This window comes from Cebidichthys violaceus, unplaced genomic scaffold (genome assembly GCF_023349555.1).
Source record: "Cebidichthys violaceus isolate CVI_PGR_0920_01 unplaced genomic scaffold, fCebVio1.0.p SCAF_6, whole genome shotgun sequence".
NCBI classification, from domain to species: Eukaryota; Metazoa; Chordata; class Actinopteri; order Perciformes; family Stichaeidae; genus Cebidichthys; species Cebidichthys violaceus.
In genome coordinates, this window is record NW_027176816.1 from 397,343 (window position 1) to 418,813 (window position 21,471).

Below are 21,471 nucleotides of genomic sequence, written 5' to 3' on the forward strand. Positions count from 1 at the left end.
CCTCTTCTGGGGACGTCGGAGCAGTTCGTCTTTGCTGCTTCATGTGACCATATGTTTTACTTTCTCCACTTCTTTCATAAATCTTAATTCATGCTTTTCATGCATTTGTGTTGTTGTAGTTCACTACGTGTTCAAGTCATGGAAGGTTATATGGAGCATTTCTACATAACGACTTGTCTTCTGTTCAGTGGTCATTCATCTAACTTAGCACTTAGAAGCCATGTTTATTCACTTCTCTAAAGTGAAATAAGATTTATGTGACGCTAACTTGGCTTCATAGAGTTCTTCTCATAACTCTTCTTACTGGCATCATTTCTGCTTTTTGGTAAAATATTTTTAATTTGACATTTTAGTCAGGTTTGCTGTGGTAGAATAAGTACTCAGATATTAATTTAAGTAAAAGTAGCAATAAAAAAATACTTTGCTAGTAATAGTAATAGTAAAGTAATAGTCCTGCATTCAAAGTCTTACTTAGGTTCAAATATTACAACTATATTAGTGTGAACATATACTTAAAATGTCAAAAGTAAAATTACAGAATGGCCCCAAAACTATATACATATCACTGGATTATCACTGGATTATGATCGATCACTAATGTTGCAGCCGGTAAAGGTTGGGCTCATGTTTATGTGGTAGTTTAACCTATAATTATACATCAAACATGTATTAGTTGATTTAGATTTTGTATTAATAATCTGTAATAATGTCATAAATACAACAGCGTGACAAAATGTAGTGGAGTAGAAGTAGTAAGTAGCATAAACTTGTACTTGAGTACTTAACATTCCGTTATCAGGTGTGTTGACATTAGGCCTCGTATGAGAACAACTTGTACAAATAGATCCATTCTTCAGAGGCCTGGAGGAGGGAGCTCTAAGAATTTGCAGCATTCACCAATTTCCTGCCTGTCGATGAAATGAAGGACATGAAAGAAGCGACATAGTGTCGGTGGTGTGTCTATTTAGAGCGGTGGTGGAAGAGAACTAAAGGAGGTACTTGTACTGAACCTGGATATTTACATTTTTATGTGTCTTTTATTTGACATCAGTTACTTTGCAGATTTAGAATATTAATACAAAATATAAATCAACCAATACATTGAAATAAATGTATTATTTTCGGTTAAGCTACCTAACGAAATATTAAGTTCAATTAGCTCCGCCTTTACCAGCTGCGACATGAATCCATCACTAATGATATTCCATTGATATTACTCTGACATGAGCCATTCTGGATAATGAGTACTTTTACTTTTAATACTTTTATAGGTTAGTATATTGTGATGCTAATACATTTGTACTTAAGTAAAATTGTGAAAACATGGGTTTTACTTGTAACAGAGTATTTCTACACTGAGATATTGTTTCTTTCACTTAAGTAAAAAACTAAGTGTCTTTATTTACATTAAGAGTATCACATATAGGTCTACTGCTGCTCAGTGGATTTAGTGTTTTTAGCAAAATTGGGTCTTTTTAATCCAAGGTCGCCTTGCAACAAGACTTTTATTTTGAAAGTTTTTACTATTTCCAAAGAAACAGATTTTACATTTGAAGGCAAGTTACCCTCACAATTGTTTAAGCTGCATAAATGACTGACAGTGACGGATGTTAAATGGCATCAGACAATAAACTCATTAAATAGCCAAAATATAATGTCAAATACACATAATATATAATACATACATATATATATATACATATATATATATATATATCTTTATGTGTATTTGACATTTGTAATGATTGTATTGCCTCATGCCTGTCCCTTTTTAAATACCTTTGTAATCAGATGTTGCTTTATAAGTGTTGTATAAATAATCTTTATTAGTAGTGTAACATTGCAGTGCTAAATGTCACTGGGGTTGTGCTGAAATTACACCATGAGCTCCTCTAGTAGATAAGTCTGATGTGAGTTGTAAAAGTCCACAGGCCAGAAAACTAGTTTGTTGGTTTCAGGAAAATACGTCTGTGGAAAAAAATAGCGAGTGGGCGTGTTGTGGAAAACGCTGTTAAAGTGAAAAGCAGAACTGAGAACATGTGACGCAAAGAACAATAGGCAATAACAGCTGTCTGTCAGACGATGAGCACAAAGAACACCTCCTGATGCAAACACTGACTGTAATGTCATGACATTTTAACACGTCATGTTGTCAGGAGGAACTGATAGCGGCTGCATTCCATTTAGCTGAGTCTGTTATGGACTCGTGTTTATGCTGGTTTACTGGGACACGTACTGACATACAGTGGCATTGTTAACGATACTTCTTACATCTGTGCTCAAGTCCAAATAATAGGTAAATAAAATACACAGAGTCTGAAGTGAGCCGGTACCATAGTCCTGTTCTGAGTATTGTCACATGAGTGCGCTTACTTCTTTTTGGTTCTATAGCTTAATGCTGAGACGATTCCTTTCATTTTATTGTAGCATATATGCAATATTATAGTTATACACGATTAGATCTGTATTGATAGCTACATAAAAAAAGTTCATATTAACCCTAATTAAACCCCTGTTTCCTGTGAAATGTCTCCACAACTACTGGATGGACTGCCATGACATTGGGTGCACACTGTCAATGTTCCCTGCAGGATGAACTGTGAACATTTTGGTGAACTCTTAACTTTTTCATCAAGTCAAAATCAGAATGTGTCCAGTTTTATGACCAAATACCTGCAAAACTAATGACATTCCTATCAGCGTCAGCTGTATTGTAACAGGCTAAAGTTTATTTTATTTACCTATTATTTGGCTTCAATAAAAATACCCTGTCTGCATATATATTTTTAGTATTTTAGTTATACTTACTGTGGATTTTGAACATTTTGTACTTTTTTTACTTATTTATATTACTTGTTGCTCTTGTTTTTATTATCTTATCTGATCTTATCTGATCTTATCTTAAGTAACGTGGTTAAAATGGTAAACATAAACATGATAGCATCATCATAGTGGGCATGCTGAGCCACTAGAATAAATTCAATAACTAAACAATAATCAAAACGTTGTCCACTGTGTAAAAAGCCTGTTAAAGCAGGTATAAGAAACAAACTAGTGGCCATGAATCAGTTGAACTTGGACTGACTCACTGAAAGTCAACAGGAGGCAGGCGGTCAGGGCTTCCACATAGAGACAGCGTCCTCTTTTGATCACTGAGCAGGAGTGAAGAAGTGTCCACTTCCCTGGAATCATTTTGCAACTCTTTTGAGTTTGAGGGTTGGAGTCTTGTGCAACAAACTGCTGCGTACAAAGTGAACCTCCTTGACGTCTCAGTGCCGGATCCAGCTGGGGCCAGCAGGGGGCATTGCAGGCTTGGCCGGTGAAAAACAACTATAGTCCAGCACATTTCGTTTTTTTCCTTTCTGGGGGAGGCAGATGTGTGCCAGATAAAATGTCACGGGGAACCTTGGAGTGTTTCAGCCCTGACACGACCTAATTAAGAGGCGGGTGCAGTAAAGAAAGCTCGACGGAGAGAGAGAGAGAGACACTGCCCTCCGTTAAGACGGCGGAGTGGACTCTGACCTACCCAGAAGCCCCGTGTGATCCTCATCAGTGTGTGTATGTAAGAACAGGTCTGCTGCTGACCGCTCTGTAAGATGACAGCAGGTCGTTTTCAACGCTTCTAGGGACTGAAGGAACTTGTAAGTACATTTCCCTGTCAAGAAGGCAGATTATTTGGGATCGGCAGTGAGATTTTTAAACACTGTATTTTTCTGTTCTCCTAAAGCATGAGAATCTGTGTGAAGACCACACGTTCTTTCCATTATCTCCAGCGATTACACTATTAAAAAGACATAATACTGTTTATGTCAGGTGCCTTTGAGACAGTTCCCTGAACATGGAAAGAACATTTTCTGTATTGTTTTTGCACATCATCATGGGATCAGTGTGGAAGCTACAAGCGAGCCAAGAGGCAGAGCGCAGAAGCCCGTATGGTTCCTCCACAACGTGTGAAAAAGGGGGATGTGAAAATTGTATCAGCTGCTTCAGACATGTGGGACGCTCTGTGGGTGTGATCTAAAAATGATATTGCTGTTAGTTTCTGTCAGGAGAGACTTGGTTTTCCACCGGCTTTATCTACGGAGAAAGAAACTCGAGTTGTTGGTGTTTACTGATCATGACTTAGTAACTCTAGCTGGCCTCAACTGACATTTGCTCTCGTGAATTATCAGGGATTTACTGCCTTTGCCAACAACCAAGGATTTTGCGACACTTTTATGCGACCTCACGCCTTACTAGAGAGACATATTGTATTGTTTTACAACAGAACTACCTTCGTTTGACATTTGTGGACATTTCATTCGTTATAAGTTGCTCTGGCCCACCTCAGTACGCATTCGGTTGACTGTGGAGGGTTGTCAGCTGATTAACCGGGGCCCTTGGGCTGTATGAGCTGGCCTATGTGGTTCCCCCTGCCTCTCTCCTCCTGTCATCGCTAGACATTCTGGTTTCCACAACCCATTGCTCATTTGTGGCAACTTTAGTTTGAATAAATTACAATTGTTTGACAGTTTTTTTTTGAATGCTCCTGACTTTATGTTCTAGGTATGAACCATTTGGGGAGGCTTCTTCTTCTTCTTCTTCTTCTTCTTCGTCTTCAAGCTTTCTTCTCACTGATCCGGCTGCACCATGGCTCTGCTCGTCCACCTGCTGGCCTGTGCCTTCGGCCTTGGCTCTTGGGTGGCGGTGAACGGTCTGTGGGTGGAGCTGCCGCTCATCGTCAACACTCTCCCGGAGGGCTGGGAGCTGCCCTCCTACCTGACGGTCATCATCCAGCTGGCCAACCTGGGACCTCTGCTGGTCACCCTCATGCACAAACTGTGCCCGGGTCGCCTTAAAGAGCGCGTTGTCATCTACTGCATCCTGTCCATCGGCGTGCTCTCCTGCGTCTTGCTCGCCTTCTTCTGGGACAAGACGACGATAGTGGCCGGGGCATCGCGTAGCACCGCCTTCTTCATCATCACCTTCTTCCTCTCGCTGGTGGACTGCACCTCCTCGGTTACCTTCCTGCCCTTTATGATGCAGCTTCCAGCGAAATACATCACCACATACTTCATTGGAGAGGGGCTGAGTGGATTCATTCCCGGCGTAGTCGCTCTGGCACAAAGCGTTGGCATCGCCAAATGTGTTAACTCGTCTCAGACGGCAGGAAACCACACAAACGGGAGCTTGTGGTCATCACATACGGAGTATCTTCCTCCCAACTTTTCCACCGAGGTGTTTTTCGTCCTCCTAGCGGTCATGATGTGCATAAGCCTGGCTGCGTTTGCCGCACTGAACAGGCTTCCTCGGACATTCAAGTTGTCTACCGAAAACCTTGTGCGAGACACCGTGGCCTCCGTCTGCTCCGGTCTGGAGAACCCCGGAGCAGAGGCCGATGGAGAGGGCGTTAAGTGCCAGGGTGAGGGGGCAGCCCAGGGCAAGCCTCTGTTGGCCTCTGGCCCGAAACACTCGGTGTACCAGCTGACCTTCATCTACTTCATGGTGGTGTGGGTCAACTGCGCAACCAACGGCCTGCTGCCCTCCGTGCAGACGTACTCCTGTAAGTCCTACGGGAACCTGGCCTATCACCTCTCTGCTGCTCTGGCATCAGTGGCCAACCCAATGGCTTGCACCATTGCAATGTTCTTCCAAAACAGGTACAAATTCTTGTATGGATTTACATTTTGAATTAAAGGATCACAGCAGTCCACCTAAAACAATAGTCAGGTGCCTATTTGAACATTGAAACAGGTTTTAATTAGAGGTCCTCCTGTCCATACCGGCCTTAACGAGATCCCTTTATTTTGCAGTATAATTGATTGGGGCCAAAAATCCACCGTGTGCAAAAATATATTCCAAAGTTTATTTGAAGTTGACAGAGAGCCAAAGTGAAATCTGAACTTCTGGGTTGTGTTCCAGAGGAAAACCTCATTCAAAAACCCTTTAACGTTTGTAATAACAGTCATAACCAAAAGATATGGGCGACCATTTTTTGACATAACATCTAACAATTGATATTTTCAGTTTTTTAGCTGCATTTAACGAACACAATTACCCCAAAGCTCCAGACCTGTACTGGACAGAGAGGACTGAATGCTCTAGAAATGTAGACGGCAGATATTCCAGCTAAGAAATTGGGAAAATACCATAAAAAAAAAGAGAGAGTTGATGAATTTTACTGGCATTGAACGTAAGTACCCGCGTTAATTTGTCTAATGGAAACTAAACCTCAGGAAGACTTTTTTATTTTGTCCGAAAGACGTGAAAGAAATGCTGATTGAGGGATTCTATTGAGTCAGAGAAGCAACTCAAATGAATGTCTGGGCGCATCGTTTATGTGGGACAATAAAAATCAATCAAACCTTCTGAAAGAGAACTTAACTTTCACCTCTGAGTGGATTCTTAGAAAAACGAGGTAGCTGATAACAAACCTCTGTTGTTTTCAGGTCACTGGTGTTTCTCGGCGTGCTGGCGGCACTGGGGACAGGATTTGGCAGCTACAACATGGCTATGGCAGCTATGAGTCCATGTCCTCTGCTTCAAGGGTCTGTGGCGGGAGAGACGATCATTGTAAGTGAGACACAAACATGTTGTGTAAGAGACGTGTGGCGTGGAAAGAAAACATGTGTCAGTGGCTTTATCAGGGACCTGTGTCAAAGTTCAACCCCTCATTTACAAAAGACCCGAGTATTGAGCAACTCTGCTTACTCTCATAACAGATGACGTAAAAAAAAACACGTTTGGGCCGTTAATATGAAATCCTGATTTGTTTTTCAGACACTAACGATGTTAAACATTTCCCAGATCCTCAATTCAGATGAGTCCACTGTGTTCTTTTGCCCTCTCCAGGTGCTCTCGTGGCTCTTCTTCACTGGGACACTGTCTTATGTCAAAGTAATGGTGGGCGTGATCCTGAGGGACCGCAGCCACAGCGCCCTGGTCTGGTGCGGAGCCGCACAACAGATGGGCTCGCTCGTCGGCTCGGTCACCATGTTCCCTCTGGTTAACGTCTACCGGCTGTTTAAGTCAGGGGACTTCTGCAGCACCCAATGTCCTTTATGACAGGGAATGTGAGAGACACATTACCGAGGAGCGCTGGAGACACTCAGTTAAAGGATGGAGTTTGTGATGAAAAGATCAACACCACTCTCGTGTCTGTGCGTTAAGTACAGCGCTAGAGGTGGGAGTCCATGAACTTAGCTTAGCATAAAGACTGGAAGCAGGTGAAAACTGCTAGCTTGGCTAGTTAAGAGGTAAACAAATCTACCGACAGGCACCTCTGCAGATCATTAACCTGTTGACCCTGTATGATTCATGAATCATAATCAAAATGTGAAAATGTTGTTGTTGTTGTGAAGTTGCATACTCTTAACTATTTATTGATGACCATCACAGTTTTAATGTGTTTTATTCAAGTTTAGAGATAGATAGAGCCAGGCTAGTTTTTAGTCTTAATGCTAAGCTAACCAGCTGCTGGCTCTATAGCTTCATATTTAGTATATACACGAGAGCGGAATCAATCTTTTCTTCTAACTTTTCAAAATGTCTTAAGAACTCCTTAGAGGTTCTTCTGTCGTTTGTTAAAGAAGTGATGTTTGATGATTTTTACACCATGTTTGCACTTAACTTTTTCAATGTGTGCGTTAGTCATTTCATATACTATGATGGGAAACGCAATCAACTTGTATTAATATTAAATTTAAGAAGTGAGTCACTCTTCTTGTTCATTCTGATTCAGTGCTTTCAGGCCAGTAAGTGCAATTGCACCAATCATGAAACTGCTATCTTATTTGAACCACTAGATGGCGCAAGCACACTTCTATGTATTGAAACCTGTTAATCCACATTCTGCAGGAAACACAGTGACCACAAGTCCCTGCTCATGAAATCCATTTATACAGAGCACTGGAAAAAATAAAGTTCAAATTTAATGTTACACATTAATGTGACATTGATGCACCTCTAATACGGGATGTTTCTCTTTAAATTGAAACATGCATGCAAATAATAAAAACAGCCTGTTGATGCGTTTCATTACTGTGAATATGACAGAGAGACAGTTAGGACATGGACAGATACATGTCCTGTTAAACTACCAGCTCCAGCTCAGGAGCAGTCAGTGGGTTGTGTGTATGTGGACAACATAAGACCTGCAGGAAATAGGAACATTGTAAAGCTTTAATAGCTCGTTAAATTGTTTTTTTTTATAATACTGTATTTATTGTATTGTTAAGTGTACGCTGTGGTGGAAAGTAACAAAGTAGATTTACTCAAGAACTACAATTTTGAGGTACTTGTACTTGAGTATTTCCATTTTATGCAACTTTACACTTCTGCTCCTTGACATTTCAGAGTCGAATATAATTCTTTTTACTGTTTTATTTATTTGACAGATATAGCGACCGGTTACTTTGCTAATTAAGATTTTCCTTTTGAAAAATCTAAACAAAATATATATTAAAAACTCAACCAGCTACAGCTTAAAAATGCTGCTTACACATCGATGCATCCGTTTTAAAAGCAATCTATTTATATATCAGTCACAGGTTACATCTGTAACATTCACTATTTCATTATCGTATAACGTACTTTTACGTTTAATACTTTAAGTAGACTTATTCTTGTAATGGAGTAGTTTTTACACCGTGGTATTTGATACTCTGACTTACGTTCAGGATCAGAGTACATCTTCCACCTCTGAAAACACAGTTCTGTAGTCCAGTAGTTTCATCTTTAATCAAAGTGACCATTATAAGCTTCACAAAGGCCATGCTAATGTTATCGTCCACTTATTGTAATTTATTGCCCTATGATGCATTTGTGAGTCTTGACTACAGACTGAAAATGCTTTCCATAATAAACCACCAACAGATTAATAAATCACCAACTGGCCGTGGAAATGGTGATAACAAACGAAAAAGGAAGGGAAGAGAAACGGCCGAGAGAAACCAGACAGATCCTATAATGTGTCTGGTCCAAGCCCCCCCATCATCCCCATCAAAGATGCTTCTGCACATCCTCTCAGGAGGACGGAGGGACGCTGGTCATCCATGGGAACCAGAGAGTGCTTTCCCATCAGCAGCTGTTCCTCCTCCCTGCCCCCTTGCCCTTCAGAAGGAGAGCGAGAGGTTCCCCGGCCGAGAGGAGGAGGAGGAGAAGGAGGAGGAGGAGGGCTCTAATTACTGATGCTCAGCGGGGGGGGGCGATGGCTGTTGCTCCTGCCGCTGGTCACTTGGGAGCTTCCCTGACCCCGACACTGAGTAAAAACAAAAAGATAAGGAAAGGGAAAATGGGGCCACAATTAGCCCAATGTAGCCTCTAGGGCCCGGGATCAGTGGAGGAGAAGCACAGATGGGACTTTCTCACTTGGATTTGTTGAATCTACATTGCAGCATGTGTAAGCTGCACACTATCACTGGCGGTCGGTTGTTGATTGAGGAATGCCTTTGAATGAAATCAAAACAATACCTTTTTTTTCATTCTATTGTCTTGAAATTAAAAATTGGTGTTCATGGTCATTGGACTGGGAGTGTGTACCTGAAGACCGCCTGTTAACGCTACTGTGAACATGACATTGAATGCTTATATCTAATCAAAAGGATTTTCTCTAAGCTTCATTAGCTAAATTCCTTGATTGGCTCGGGGCCTTTGTGTCGAGACAAAAAACAAAAGCGGCAAAGAAAAGTGTATCATTTTCCTGCGTGTGTCAGATGGTCCCACCGCTCCTCCAGCTGGTCAGGAGGGGCTGTGGCCACCTGGATGCTGAGTCCCCGGTCCTGTGAGATCCTGCAGTCTCCTCCAGCCATGTGAAGACTCCACTTACTACGCCACAGAGAGGTCCATCTGCTCGGGACGGCACCTCCCAAAGAGCCCCCCCCCCCCCCCCCGCACCCGTCGCCGCTGCTCCCCCACAGGCTCCCCTCCCTCCAGCCAGCCACTGTGCCTCTCAGCTAAATGAGCAGCGTGTCAAATGGAAGGAGGATTTACCCTTCCTCTAACGGGATAAGAGAATAAATTCACAGTGCCCACCAGGCAATGAATGAGTGAACCCACCTGCACTCCCGCTGAATCGACAGATATATCGCCTGTGTCTGACTTCTCGTACTGAGGCGCGAATGGGAGGTTCACCAAGGTAACGTTTGACCACGCGAAAAGAAAGGCGGTGTTTTGTTGTTGTTGTTGTTGTCGTCGACAAAAAACCCCACAAAACAATGCTCAGAAAGTGAGGAAATTTGCTCGGGTGAACCCGCAGGCCGACAGATTTTGGCAGCTGATGTTCAGGTGAACAGCTTGTGGGTAAACCAATTGCTGATGCATGCAGACAATTCACAGACATGCACAGATCAGACAGCATCTCTCCCATCAATTTCCACACACACACACACACACACACACACACACACACACACACACACACACACACACACACACACATACACGCCATCTAATAAATGCCGTCCATTTATTTGAAATTGGATGTGACAGCCCTATGTCATTTCACTATAGTGTCTCGGAGCAGACAGCGACGCACATGGGCCCAGTCCTCGTTTTCTATCAGCAGGTATTGATGTTGCTTTAATGAAGTGCCTAGCACTCCACCCTAGGAAGAGACAAGTCTGTCAGCATATGTAAATGCTTCCTGCCTGTCATTGTTGTGGAGGGTTCAGCATGGGTCAGCATAGATTCCCCCTCTGGGAACCCTTTGTTCTGGGGCCCGACTGTGCCACATGAGGGGACCAATTACAGAGCTGCAGAGCAGGACGGGGGTGCTAACTTGTTACCCTGCAGTGGTGAGCTAATTATTACCTTCGCACTGCGTGTAGCATACATGGACGGGCAACAAAAGCTGGCTCGTCTGCGTGCGTAAAGCTTCCGCGGTTCACTTTTCCCGATATGCGATAAGACATTTCACTTCAGTGAATTGGTTTGTATTAAAGGCACCATTATCACAGTTTGGGAAAAGGTCATCCTAATTTTCAGGCCATAAATAGCTACTGAACTACTTAAATCCCGGCGGAGCTCCTTTTGCATTGTCAATGCAAAGGCAATTTACAGGCTACAGACTGCCAACCGCATAACCTTGATGTGGCGTCAAGAAATGATTTATGAAAATGCATCCTGCTCTGCCGGTCCCGAGCGGGGACCTGGCTGGACCCGGAGTGTTGACACAAAGCCCATATGGCCGAGCAAACACGCACTGGCTGAATTATCATTCATATCATAACAACCCGACGGGCTTTTGTTCCCAGCTTCTGATGAGATGTTGGCAGTCTGTTTCTCATCAAGGAGTGCAAGAGATCTGCCAGGTTTTTTTCCTGAAATGTTTCAGCCGACGTACGAAAAAAAAAAGAATGACGCTTCATCCCGACGCCGGTGAGTTGGACGTGTACGCATTTCATGAAAATGTAACAGCGAGCAGGTCGACCTAAATGTGTAAACCCACCTGAGCGGTAAGTGCATTAGCAGGAGTGTTTTAGAGGGTAAATTAAAGGGTATATTTTAGGTCAAAATACCAAACACACCTCTCGATGCATATAGACGCCCTTCCTTTCTTGCCATTAGCCCCCCCCCCCCCCCCCCCCCCTCTTACACGCAGCCCATTCATCTCCTTCTCCCCACCCCCAGTGACCAGTTGCCCAGCTGCTAGAGGCTACCAGTCCCCCTCGTGTGTGTGGGGCCAGTCAAGTGGAAAATGGCTGCTACCGAGAGAGCCCACTTTAGAGAGCCATCATCCTTTGAAGGGGCATGATGGCCTTTGACAGCCACAGTGTTAACACGGGAGCCCACACGAACGCCGCGCCGCTATTATCGTGTTTACTAAAGCAAGAGGAGAGGAGAGGGGATCAAGGGGAGACCCTGTTGGTTGATGTTTGAGTCCAGGGGTAGCAGGGGGTGCTCGTCTGAGCCGCGCCACTGTGGCATTGTGGGGGAAACATGACATGGGATCACTGGCAGCCAGGTGGAGATTGTGTTTCAACATGTCAGTCGAGCTTTTAGTGAACAGGTGGTGATATGATTGGTTTGTCTCAGTGCGCTGTGATTACTTTTCAAACACCTGTTTTCAGTCAGATATCGCAGGTAACAAACTGCTGCACTTCTGATGAAAACCATGACTCTCAAAACACTTACTGCGGTTCACAGAGGTCTCATTTTCTCACAAACATTTACGCATTTCTTTCAAAAAGTATTTTTTTTGTGTATGGTAAGGCAAATATCTGTGTTTGGATATTAGTGCATTTGTTTTTCATTTCTAAACGGTTTCTTATTTACATGAGAGTTTTGTTTTAAGACATTAATTTTTCTGTTTCCTTCTTTACATAAAATGTTCTTAATATGAATAGAAACCTGCAAACAAACTGTGGAAACTTTGTATAACGGGAAATATATTCAGTCAGCTGTAGAGGATATAATACTTATTATTGAGTTACTTTATGTCTCAATGAGAAATTACTCAAAAAAGAGACAATTCTAGTGTCTTCTGTCTCACTGACACAGTTCCATATATATATATATACGTGATGGCAGGAACATGTACACAACATTGACATATTATTACCTTTTAAGTTGCTGTTCAGTCACCTGGGTGTAACTTAGTATACAGGCCTGAGCTACAAAACCAGAAAAGAAAACCATCTTGTTCTCAGAATAAACAGTGAAAGGACATCAAGAGCAGAAAGAGTTCGGTCAAACCCACCGGACATCTCTTCAGACGGTGAGCTGATTGAGAGGTTTCGCGTTGGCAGACGGGTCCTGTTTGAGGTAATTGAAGAGAGCGCTCCCCTCAACGACAGCATGGTTTGGACAGAAACGCTGTGCTGTCCCCCCCCCGCCCTGCATGCAAGGTGCTGATTGCGTTCAGATTTTATGCAGATGGGGCCTTTCAAAAAAAATACTGGGAGATATGATGAATGTACATCGGACGACAGCCAGCATGCCAGGTTATTAGAAGAGAGTGTCCTTGGCCCAAGTAGGACTTCTATTTTAAATCAAGGCTACACGGTATTGCTGCTATTACATGCCCCCCCCCCCCCCCCGCCTGCTGGCTGTGACGTGTTCATGCTTCACCTCATGTTTACCTGTGTTTCCTCTCAGGTGAACCTGGTTGGGGCCTGATTGAAAGAAGCCAATGAAGAGGGAATAGAAAGTTCAGCTCACTCTGTTTCCTCCCAGCTTTTGGCCTCAGCAGCAGTTTTGTGCTTCGATAAGGTTCAGAGCTTTGCTTCCTTTTTGTTAGTTCCTTGAGTTTTTGATGAGCCAAGAGGTTCGTAACGGCCGGATGCATTGACGGTACTCGCGTTCGTCTCCAAGCCACATATGACACAGAACAAATATACACATTTTATTACGAGTTTTATCATTTTTATCAGGAATTTGACGCAGGGATCTTCCCCTCTGAGATAGTGGATTACCACTGAAGCGGTGGCTAATGACACCCGTCATGGCAGCGAGAACTGCACAAGAGTGCAACTATAACAAAACGCACAAAACAACAAGGAACAGTGTTGAGCGCTGCATGGGAATGCTCAAACGTAGGCTAGCAACTAGTTTATGGTGGTGAACGATACAAAATAAAAAAAAGACCAGTATGGTATGTGCAATGTGTAGCTTGTTTGAAAGGAGAAGTTAGAGTGCGCTTGGGATAGAAGTGTGTTTCTTGGCAACAATCATCCATGTTTTCACATGGATGCGGATCACGAGACCAACTGCTGCTACAACCAGAGGTCAGTCAGGCTTGGTTCACTCGGTGTGAATTCAAATCACAAAGTTAGACGTAGAGTTAAGACCTACTGCTGTTTTTTTTGTTTTGTTTTTTTTTACAAAAAGCTGGTGCCCTCAGTTCAATACTCACTCTTTTAGCTCTGTTTTGGTCTCTACCAACTCCTGAGGGAAGATATTCAGTCTCTTTAGCCGCTAAATGCTAAACTACGTTCACCACCTAGTCGCCTACTTTGTTCGTCTGCTGTTTGGCATTTAAGAGCTTTTTCACAACAAAAAAAAAACAAAAACAGCTGCCTGCTGCGCAAAATAACGACGTCGTGAAAGTGAACCGAAGGGTAAACAGGAAAATAAGAGCTAAAACTCAATGAGCTAAACACTGAGCAGAAACGCACCATAAAGCTGCGGATTCATCTGATGATTCTCTGCACGTTCATCACGACAAGTGACTTCCTTTCACTTTGTCACTTAAAACATCGTCAGAAAAATAGAGATTATAGTCACGATATAAGGGGACGTGACATCATCATGGTGGACAAATGTCTCTTCTTCTGACACAAGTTAATTGTTTTTGAGTGAGTGACGGCGTTTTGCAGGACAAATGAAGAATATGAAATGCGGCTCTCGGTGTTTTGACAACTGAAACACGGTTTAGGAAAAGATTAATATGCTCATTAGTTGATGCAGTGCGCTCTAATCCACCTTTGACCTCATGCAACGTGCGCGGCCCAATTTATGGTTGCAGGTTGGATCAGCAGCAGATAAAAGCTGACACCGTTTTCGGCCGGCCTTGCTCTCGACTGGCTCCGCTCCAGCAGCGGCTGACTGCTGATCTACGGCTGTAACTCGACCAAGCCGCTCTCGCCGCTCCGGCACATGTTGCTGGAGGGACACACGTGGAGCAACAGTGATTTTAACTGCAACAAATGGTCGGGGTGTGTCATTATCCAGATTTTTGGTCAAGGGATCATTACCTGCCACAGATGCCACTGTTGTTTTGCGTCTCCATTTGTCCCGAGGCGAGTATAGCCCCGATACTTGAAAAGAGCAGGAGGTGCCTTTGTGCAGACGCACACCTGATCTTAGCAATCAATTGGCAGCGCTACCCTCACACAAGTCTCTCAGGCTCTGCCTCAAGGCCGTCCATCTGTTGCTGCGAGGCGGTGGGTGAACGTGTTTCGAACAGGTCGGCGTGTGTGTGTGTGTGTGTGTGTGTGTGTGTGTGTGTGTGTGTGTGTGTGTGTGTGTGTGTGTGTGTGTGTGTGTGTGTGTGTGTGTTGGGAGTGGGAGGCTGCAGAAAATATGTGATTTGTGGTTTTGCGCCTGTTGACGCCGCTGCCCCCAGAGGTGTAGCTCGCTCACTCTCTTTGTAGGCATGAAACAGGTATTTAAAGCGGAAAGAGGTGACAAACAAATGTGGCGAGAAGCTCGCTGTGTAATTAGTACAAACAGAGGTAGCGTTAGAGAGCTGGGGGGTGTTTAGATCTATATGCATTCGGAGGAAATGAGCATATTGCACCTTTTATCTTCCTCATAAACAGATGTAAAGATATGCATGAAATGAGGAAAACCGGAGGTAAAAGAAACAAATAGATGCAGTCTTTCTAACATACTGGAACAACAGATTTTTTATATCCAGCTGAGTGTGCACTATACCGCTGATCATGAACACCGTATCTTCTCTGAGAGCATTAAAAGGCTTTTGAAGGTGGTGTTGAATGCCTTCAGCGTTAAACACTCCTGTGTCTTTGTGTCTCACCTTTAAGTGTCTTTTTTCAGTGAAATTCAATGAGAGAAGCGGTGCGGAGGAACAATGTAAATGATCATGACGGAAAGACTTAATGTCCTCGGACAAACAATATTTTAAACCGTATTTTCTCTTGTGCGCTCATCTCCTCTGTCTTGTTTTCTTCCCCTGAATACATTTAAAACGGAGTAGGAAATATTCTTTTGATAGCTGATATATTGCTATATTATAGTGGCACCACACATTGTACCGATGCACTACCGTTGTATTATTTTGAAATATTTGGGGGAGGGAGAGGGTCCAAATAAATTATGCCGGAGAGGATCTCGCTCTTTCATGAAGTGAATCACAACGTTTCACACCCCGATGATTTTCCGTACACTCTAAAGGCACGAAATATATTATATATTATTAAACCGTTAGAACAAATGACGCAAAAAAAGAAGACATGGAGGCAAGAGACTAATGGACAACATCTTGTAATGTAAATGTAAAAGGTAAAAAGGTCACAGCACACGGTACACACCTTTGTAACCCGTTTCTAGGCCTTTGTCTTGAGGGTAAACGGTGAACGTGTTCGGGTTTGACGGACCATGATGTCTCCGAGCTGTGCAAAGAACGCCGGCCTCTACGCGTCTCATGGGAACGGGACTTTTGATACCGCTGACCTTGTAAATATTGAGCCGTTCTGATAGATGTGCCATATGTAACTCGATTCAGGGTTGTTCTGGTCATAAGAAATTGATAAATGATGAAATGATAATGGAAAAAGAACGTGTGTGTTCCGTATTGTTTCCTGTGCTCTCTCACTTGTAATTTTAATAAAATAATCTTCTGCGGCGTACCTATTTCCCTTTTTAATTGGTATCAAAGGACTCTCCAGCAGTTCGGCAGCAACCGGTGTGGGGTTCTTAAGCTCTAATGATTTATTTCATTATCTCATACAGATTATTGATCTCTCTCTCTCTCTCTCTCCCTCACCCGCTACTCTGTAAGTGGAATAGTCGGGGATGAAAAACAGCAATGTGTCATGTTCAAACCGGTGGCCTCCCTCCCCGTACGCTCTCACTTTAACAGGATTTAGTTCATTATGGGGATTCGGCGCTGTAGAGAATGTCATATGCTAAGTTAACCTCTGCATGCCATCGCTGGCTCGCTGCCAGTTATGAAAGGACACGGACATAGACACACTCTGTTTGATGACGACAACTGGCAAAGTTCCCAACCTTTTTAGAACAACTCGAGCCGCTTCTTTTTTTTTGGACGTATCCGATGGTGGGAGTGCACTCGATAAATCTGCGAAGGGTCTGATTCAGACTCCCACACATCGGCGCTCAGTGTCCTTGAAAGCAGCTAATGCCGGTATCAGTTCAGGAAACATAAGATCTGTCCGCTCTGCCACAAGTCAATGAGTCACTGAGAGCGCTTTTAACCGTGTGCATCGCGGGTGAAGCCCATTTCATAAATATATTGAGTAAAACACTCTCAGATCATAATCGGGGGCCCGATGCTGTGACGCTTGTCTTATCATTGGACGGCTCGCTGTGAGGACAGCCAACAATCCCATTGAGAAATTAGCAGGGTCCCCTGTGCTTTCCCCTCCTTTAATGAATAATTCAGCCGTCAGGGGTGAATGCAGGGCGACGAGACCTTGTCAGTGGCGACTGACTCAGCACTCTGTGGCCTGAGGGTGACACTCTAAACCTGAGCGTCGCATCCTGTTCCCTCCGTGACAGGTAGCGCTTCTGCAGTACGTCTCCTCTTGTTGGTGGCCACGCGATCGTCCAAAGTGCAAGAGGAGAGAGGAGAGAGGAAGCTCTGCTCGGTATGGATCTCGCCCATTAAAGATCTGCAGAGCAAGATAGTTGTGTTGGTTTGTCGAAGCACTTTTTAGCCACGCTAGCAGTTTTGGCTCTATGGCGGTCAATGTGGGTCCGTCCACCACTCTGATCCACACGGAAATGTCTCAGCTAGCTAATGGATTGGAAAAAGATTTTTGAACAGACATTCATCATTCTCCTCACGATCAATTGTAAAAAAAAAAAACTTTGTTGAAACCTTTCATCTAGCGACATCATCAGGTCAAATGTTTATGTTATGTACTGTATATTGTGAACTTTTGCAATTTGTGTTATTATTTTGCACATCCTCTTTTAATTTGAAATACAGATATATTCTACATATTCTTTTAAAATAGATTTTTCACATTTTTATTGCAAATTTTTCAATATTTTATTTCTGATTCTTGACTTTTGCAGTACATGCTTCTGATTTTTATTCTCTCTTATTGTGTTTTCTATGTTAAGAACCAAAACATCAAGGCAACTCCTGAAATCCTACTTAGCAATACATCTGTCAAATACATTTGTTTATGAAGAGCTCCCTGACTAAGCGGTTTTCATTGGAAGCATTACAACAAAGGTTCCCGAGCCTTAACAAAGTAGTCATTTCAAGCCAGATATAAAAAAAAAACCTAATCAAGCTTTGACAACAGCATGATCAGATCATAAAACACGGCAAGTTACCAAAAAAATCAGAGGCGCACGACCAAGCGGAACGACCACTTGAGGAGCACAACGGCCGTGATTACGTCATGTTCACTACGCCGATGATAAGCTGAGCTTCACACATGATAATAATGATACCATAGTAATGGTCAAGATGTACTATTTTCCACACATCTGTGCCCATGTCAAGCTCATCTTTATTACCCTCATTTCTAACACCAATCTTGATTCCAGAGGATCTTTTTGTCCTTTCTTTCTTTCTTCCTCTCTCTCTCTCTCCATTAGCTGCTCCAGGCCTGTGGCTGCCTCCTGCTTTCATAGCCAGTGGAGGAAGGAGGCATTTCAGATTTCAGCACCGTTACAAAAGACGATTCCACATCCAGGGCAATCCAGCCTCCTGGGCCCCCGGTGCATTGGCCTCCTATGGTTCACAGAGCTCCCTTTTATTCTGGAAACAACCTTTGATCTCAGAACAAAGAGTTGTTGTCATATTAATGAAGATTACGAACACAGGAAGTGAAACTGTGAAGTCTTTCTTTCCTTCGTCCTGGTATTGATCAGGGGTGTAAGGGTGAGGTTAAGGATGATTCCTTCCTTCAGCCTCGTGCTCACGAGCTTATCGCACTGGGTCGACTGAGCTCCAGGTTACAACTGAACTCAGTGAGGGTCACAGAGATAAATATTACATAGAGCGACCCACCGTGACTCACAACCGCTCACATGTGAACAGATTGTATGTAGGACTGTAGTCAGTGTTTCAAGTCATGACGGCGAAAAAGAAAGTCTCCAAAAATGTTTCATCAAACGTATCTACTTAACTGTGAAATTATAGTTTTATTTAAATGAAGCAGTCATTTCAACTACTGCTCATAAACTATGTTAACTGAAATACCTGTCTCAGACAATTCTCCATTCTCCCCGCAAAGTACAAAATGATATTGTTCTTTCCAGGAAACTGTCAAAGAAATGATGAGGAAATTTGCACCCTGTAAAATGAAGTGTTTTATTTCCCTACATGGAGATTTAAATGCTCCTCTGTGCCAGGAATTTAAATGTGCTCAGTCAAAAAAAAACATGCTGGAATCAGCATAAAAAAAACAAAAAACGGTAGGTTGGATTTTTAAACACACCCTAGAGTGTTAAAACCCTCAAAGTCCCAGAAAAAAACAACACAGAGGACATAACCCCAGGGTCCGGAGGTATTGATCGCGTACTAATTAAAATCTGATGCAACTCTCACAGTTGTCCTTTTTAGCCATTAAAGTGCAAATCGGCAGGAATGACACTTTTGTTGTGACACATCGTAGTGAACACAACGTGGTGCTGAGACATATTTCGGTCTTCTGGGAGTTAAAAACAAATAAACAAAACCAAATATTAAAGACACAGTGACATAAAACTAAAACACAACAATAATAAAAAAGGTGAAGTTCTAGTCCTGTGTCTCTATTGTTCAGTTATCTCTTGGTTTATGACAAACATGTGTCACAGAATCCTGTTTCTGCATCAAAACACCTCTGTTTTCTCCTCCTGTTATAAAGATTGGGGGCGAATACAATATGTGATTTGGGGATTTGAAGAGCCAAGCTGCTGTTGTATACATAAAACTGCACTTGACCGTTAGCTAGTGGGAGCGTAGCAGAGCACAGGTCAGAAGAGTGTGTTTTGGTCTTGGTTCTGCTCCAAGTGTTATTAACTTGTCCCTCGTCCGGCGAGCGAGGCGCTCGAGTCCCTCTCGTATAACTCCGCCTCACCTTGAAAAACACGTCCTCACACCAGATGAAGACGCTCTAACTGCTGCTCCGCTGCGACTTTAAGTATTAGGAGTTGGGCTCTTATTTAAAGGAACAACCTTGAGATTGGCCCAATTTCCATTTTCCCTGTTATGAATAAAATCAATAAGCACATAATCATATTCCATGTGAAAGCCTTGTGTTAATCAGACCACGTTAAATTTCCATCTCTCCATCCATCCATTATGTATACCTGCTTATCATAAGCAGAGTCACAGGGGGCTGGAGCGCATCCAGCTCACACTGGGCGAGAGGCGGAGCAAACGCTGGACAAAGTCCAGCCAATCACAGCCCGGATCAACGCGGCAGATTAAATTAACAGTAGTTTTAATCAAATATGTTTTGGTGATTTAGAGAGCATGCATTTTCATAAGTATACATTGTGCATATCAAATAAGACCAGAAGGAATTGCGGCACAGACTAGGAGTTTGCCTGCTTTTTGCCCAATGCATGCTGGGATAGGCTTAAAATATTAAGTGGACAGCGGAGCGAGAAGATTAAATAATGAACCCGGCACTGGTGATACTGCTACACAGTTAGCGGTTCTCTATAGTGACACTAATAATCAGATTTTAGCTCCGGCACGCTGTCAGTATGTGAAGAGGAAATGGAGCGTTGCTTTAATTAACGCTCAGAAAGCACAAGGATGCCTCAACAGTCCTTTTGATTCCTTGACTTTCGATAGCGGACTTGACAATCATTATGAGCCCCAAAATTTCCATCAACAAAAAACATTTACTGTCAATCTTATGAGAAAAGTACCAATAATTAGTGATGTAAAGAGAACGATTAAGTGACAACAGCTTTCTCCCGGACATTAAAAAGCCTTTTATTGAGAATTCAAACAGGTGTCATACTGGTTTCTGAGAGGCAAAACAAATGACAGGCTACTGAGCCGTAAATAGCACAGCAGACGATGGGAGATTGGCCATATGTCCACTGTGTGTGTGTGTGTGTGTGTGTGTGTGTGTGTGTGTGTGTGAGCGCCAGCTACACTGGCTTGGTTTGAGATAGGATTCTGTTGGGAATGTCCCAGTAAAAGCTCCTCTGGGACGGAGAGGGACTCAACTACAACATGCATTTACTCAGTTTTGGTCGGCTGAAACGCAGAAACAGCGCACCGTCTCCTCCGAGGTTTGGATGCGTTCGAGTGACGCTCTAGCTGACAGTTTATCTGAGCGATTGTCAGCTCAGCAATTAGCCGACAATCGCAATCCAAACGCCGTTTGGAGTTGGCGAACTGCTTTTTTTTTTTTTCTCGATACGACGGCGAGTTGAGAGTCGATCCAAAAATGTGCTATGGGTTTGAAATTCATATTTGTGTACCTCATTAGCCCTCCTAATGTCCCCTCTTCCTTCACTACCAAGAGAGCGCGGTGGTGTTAGGCGAGGATAGGCCCTGTTCTCTGAGGAGCACACAGCTCCATCTGGGCCAAAGTAATTGGTCCGCTATTCATATTCAGCAGTGTAATAGCCTCTAGCTATTCATACAGTCACACGTGAACTAGTTACACTGATAACAATCAAAAGATGGGGTGACCCGAGTGTCAGTTTTTCAGGAGGGCTTACCGAACCAACACGGCGGAAAAAAACCTATTTGATCCTTTTCTGATTGAATCTGTCAACATTAGCCAAAAGACTTCCAGTCTGCACAATTCAGCAGATTTACCGTTTCCTGCGATGCAGAAACACTGATGGATCGCGACGGTTCTTTGGACTATGGAG

General features: G+C 43.2%; 1 protein-coding gene across 1 annotated transcript; it reads left to right on the plus strand.

The window, feature by feature from the left end:
- The first annotated feature begins 3,374 nt into the window (after positions 1-3,374).
- slc52a3-1 (solute carrier family 52 member 3-1) lies at positions 3,375-7,692 on the plus strand. Its single transcript, XM_068733739.1, has 4 exons — positions 3,375-3,641; positions 4,546-5,639; positions 6,429-6,552; positions 6,832-7,692. Exons 2-4 carry the CDS (start codon positions 4,630-4,632, stop codon positions 7,042-7,044), a joined length of 1,347 nt encoding a protein of 448 aa, XP_068589840.1. The 5' UTR covers positions 3,375-3,641; positions 4,546-4,629; the 3' UTR covers positions 7,045-7,692.
- The last annotated feature ends 13,779 nt before the right edge of the window (positions 7,693-21,471 follow it).

Coding starts and splice junctions, on each gene's coding strand:
- slc52a3-1 (XM_068733739.1), top strand. CDS start 4,630: ATGGCTCTGCTCGTCCACCTGCTGGCCTGTGCCTTCGGCCTTGGCTCT. Junction 5,640..6,428: donor GCAATGTTCTTCCAAAACAG/GTACAAATTCTT, acceptor TGTTGTTTTCAG/GTCACTGGTGTTTCTCGGCG. Junction 6,553..6,831: donor TGGCGGGAGAGACGATCATT/GTAAGTGAGACA, acceptor TGCCCTCTCCAG/GTGCTCTCGTGGCTCTTCTT.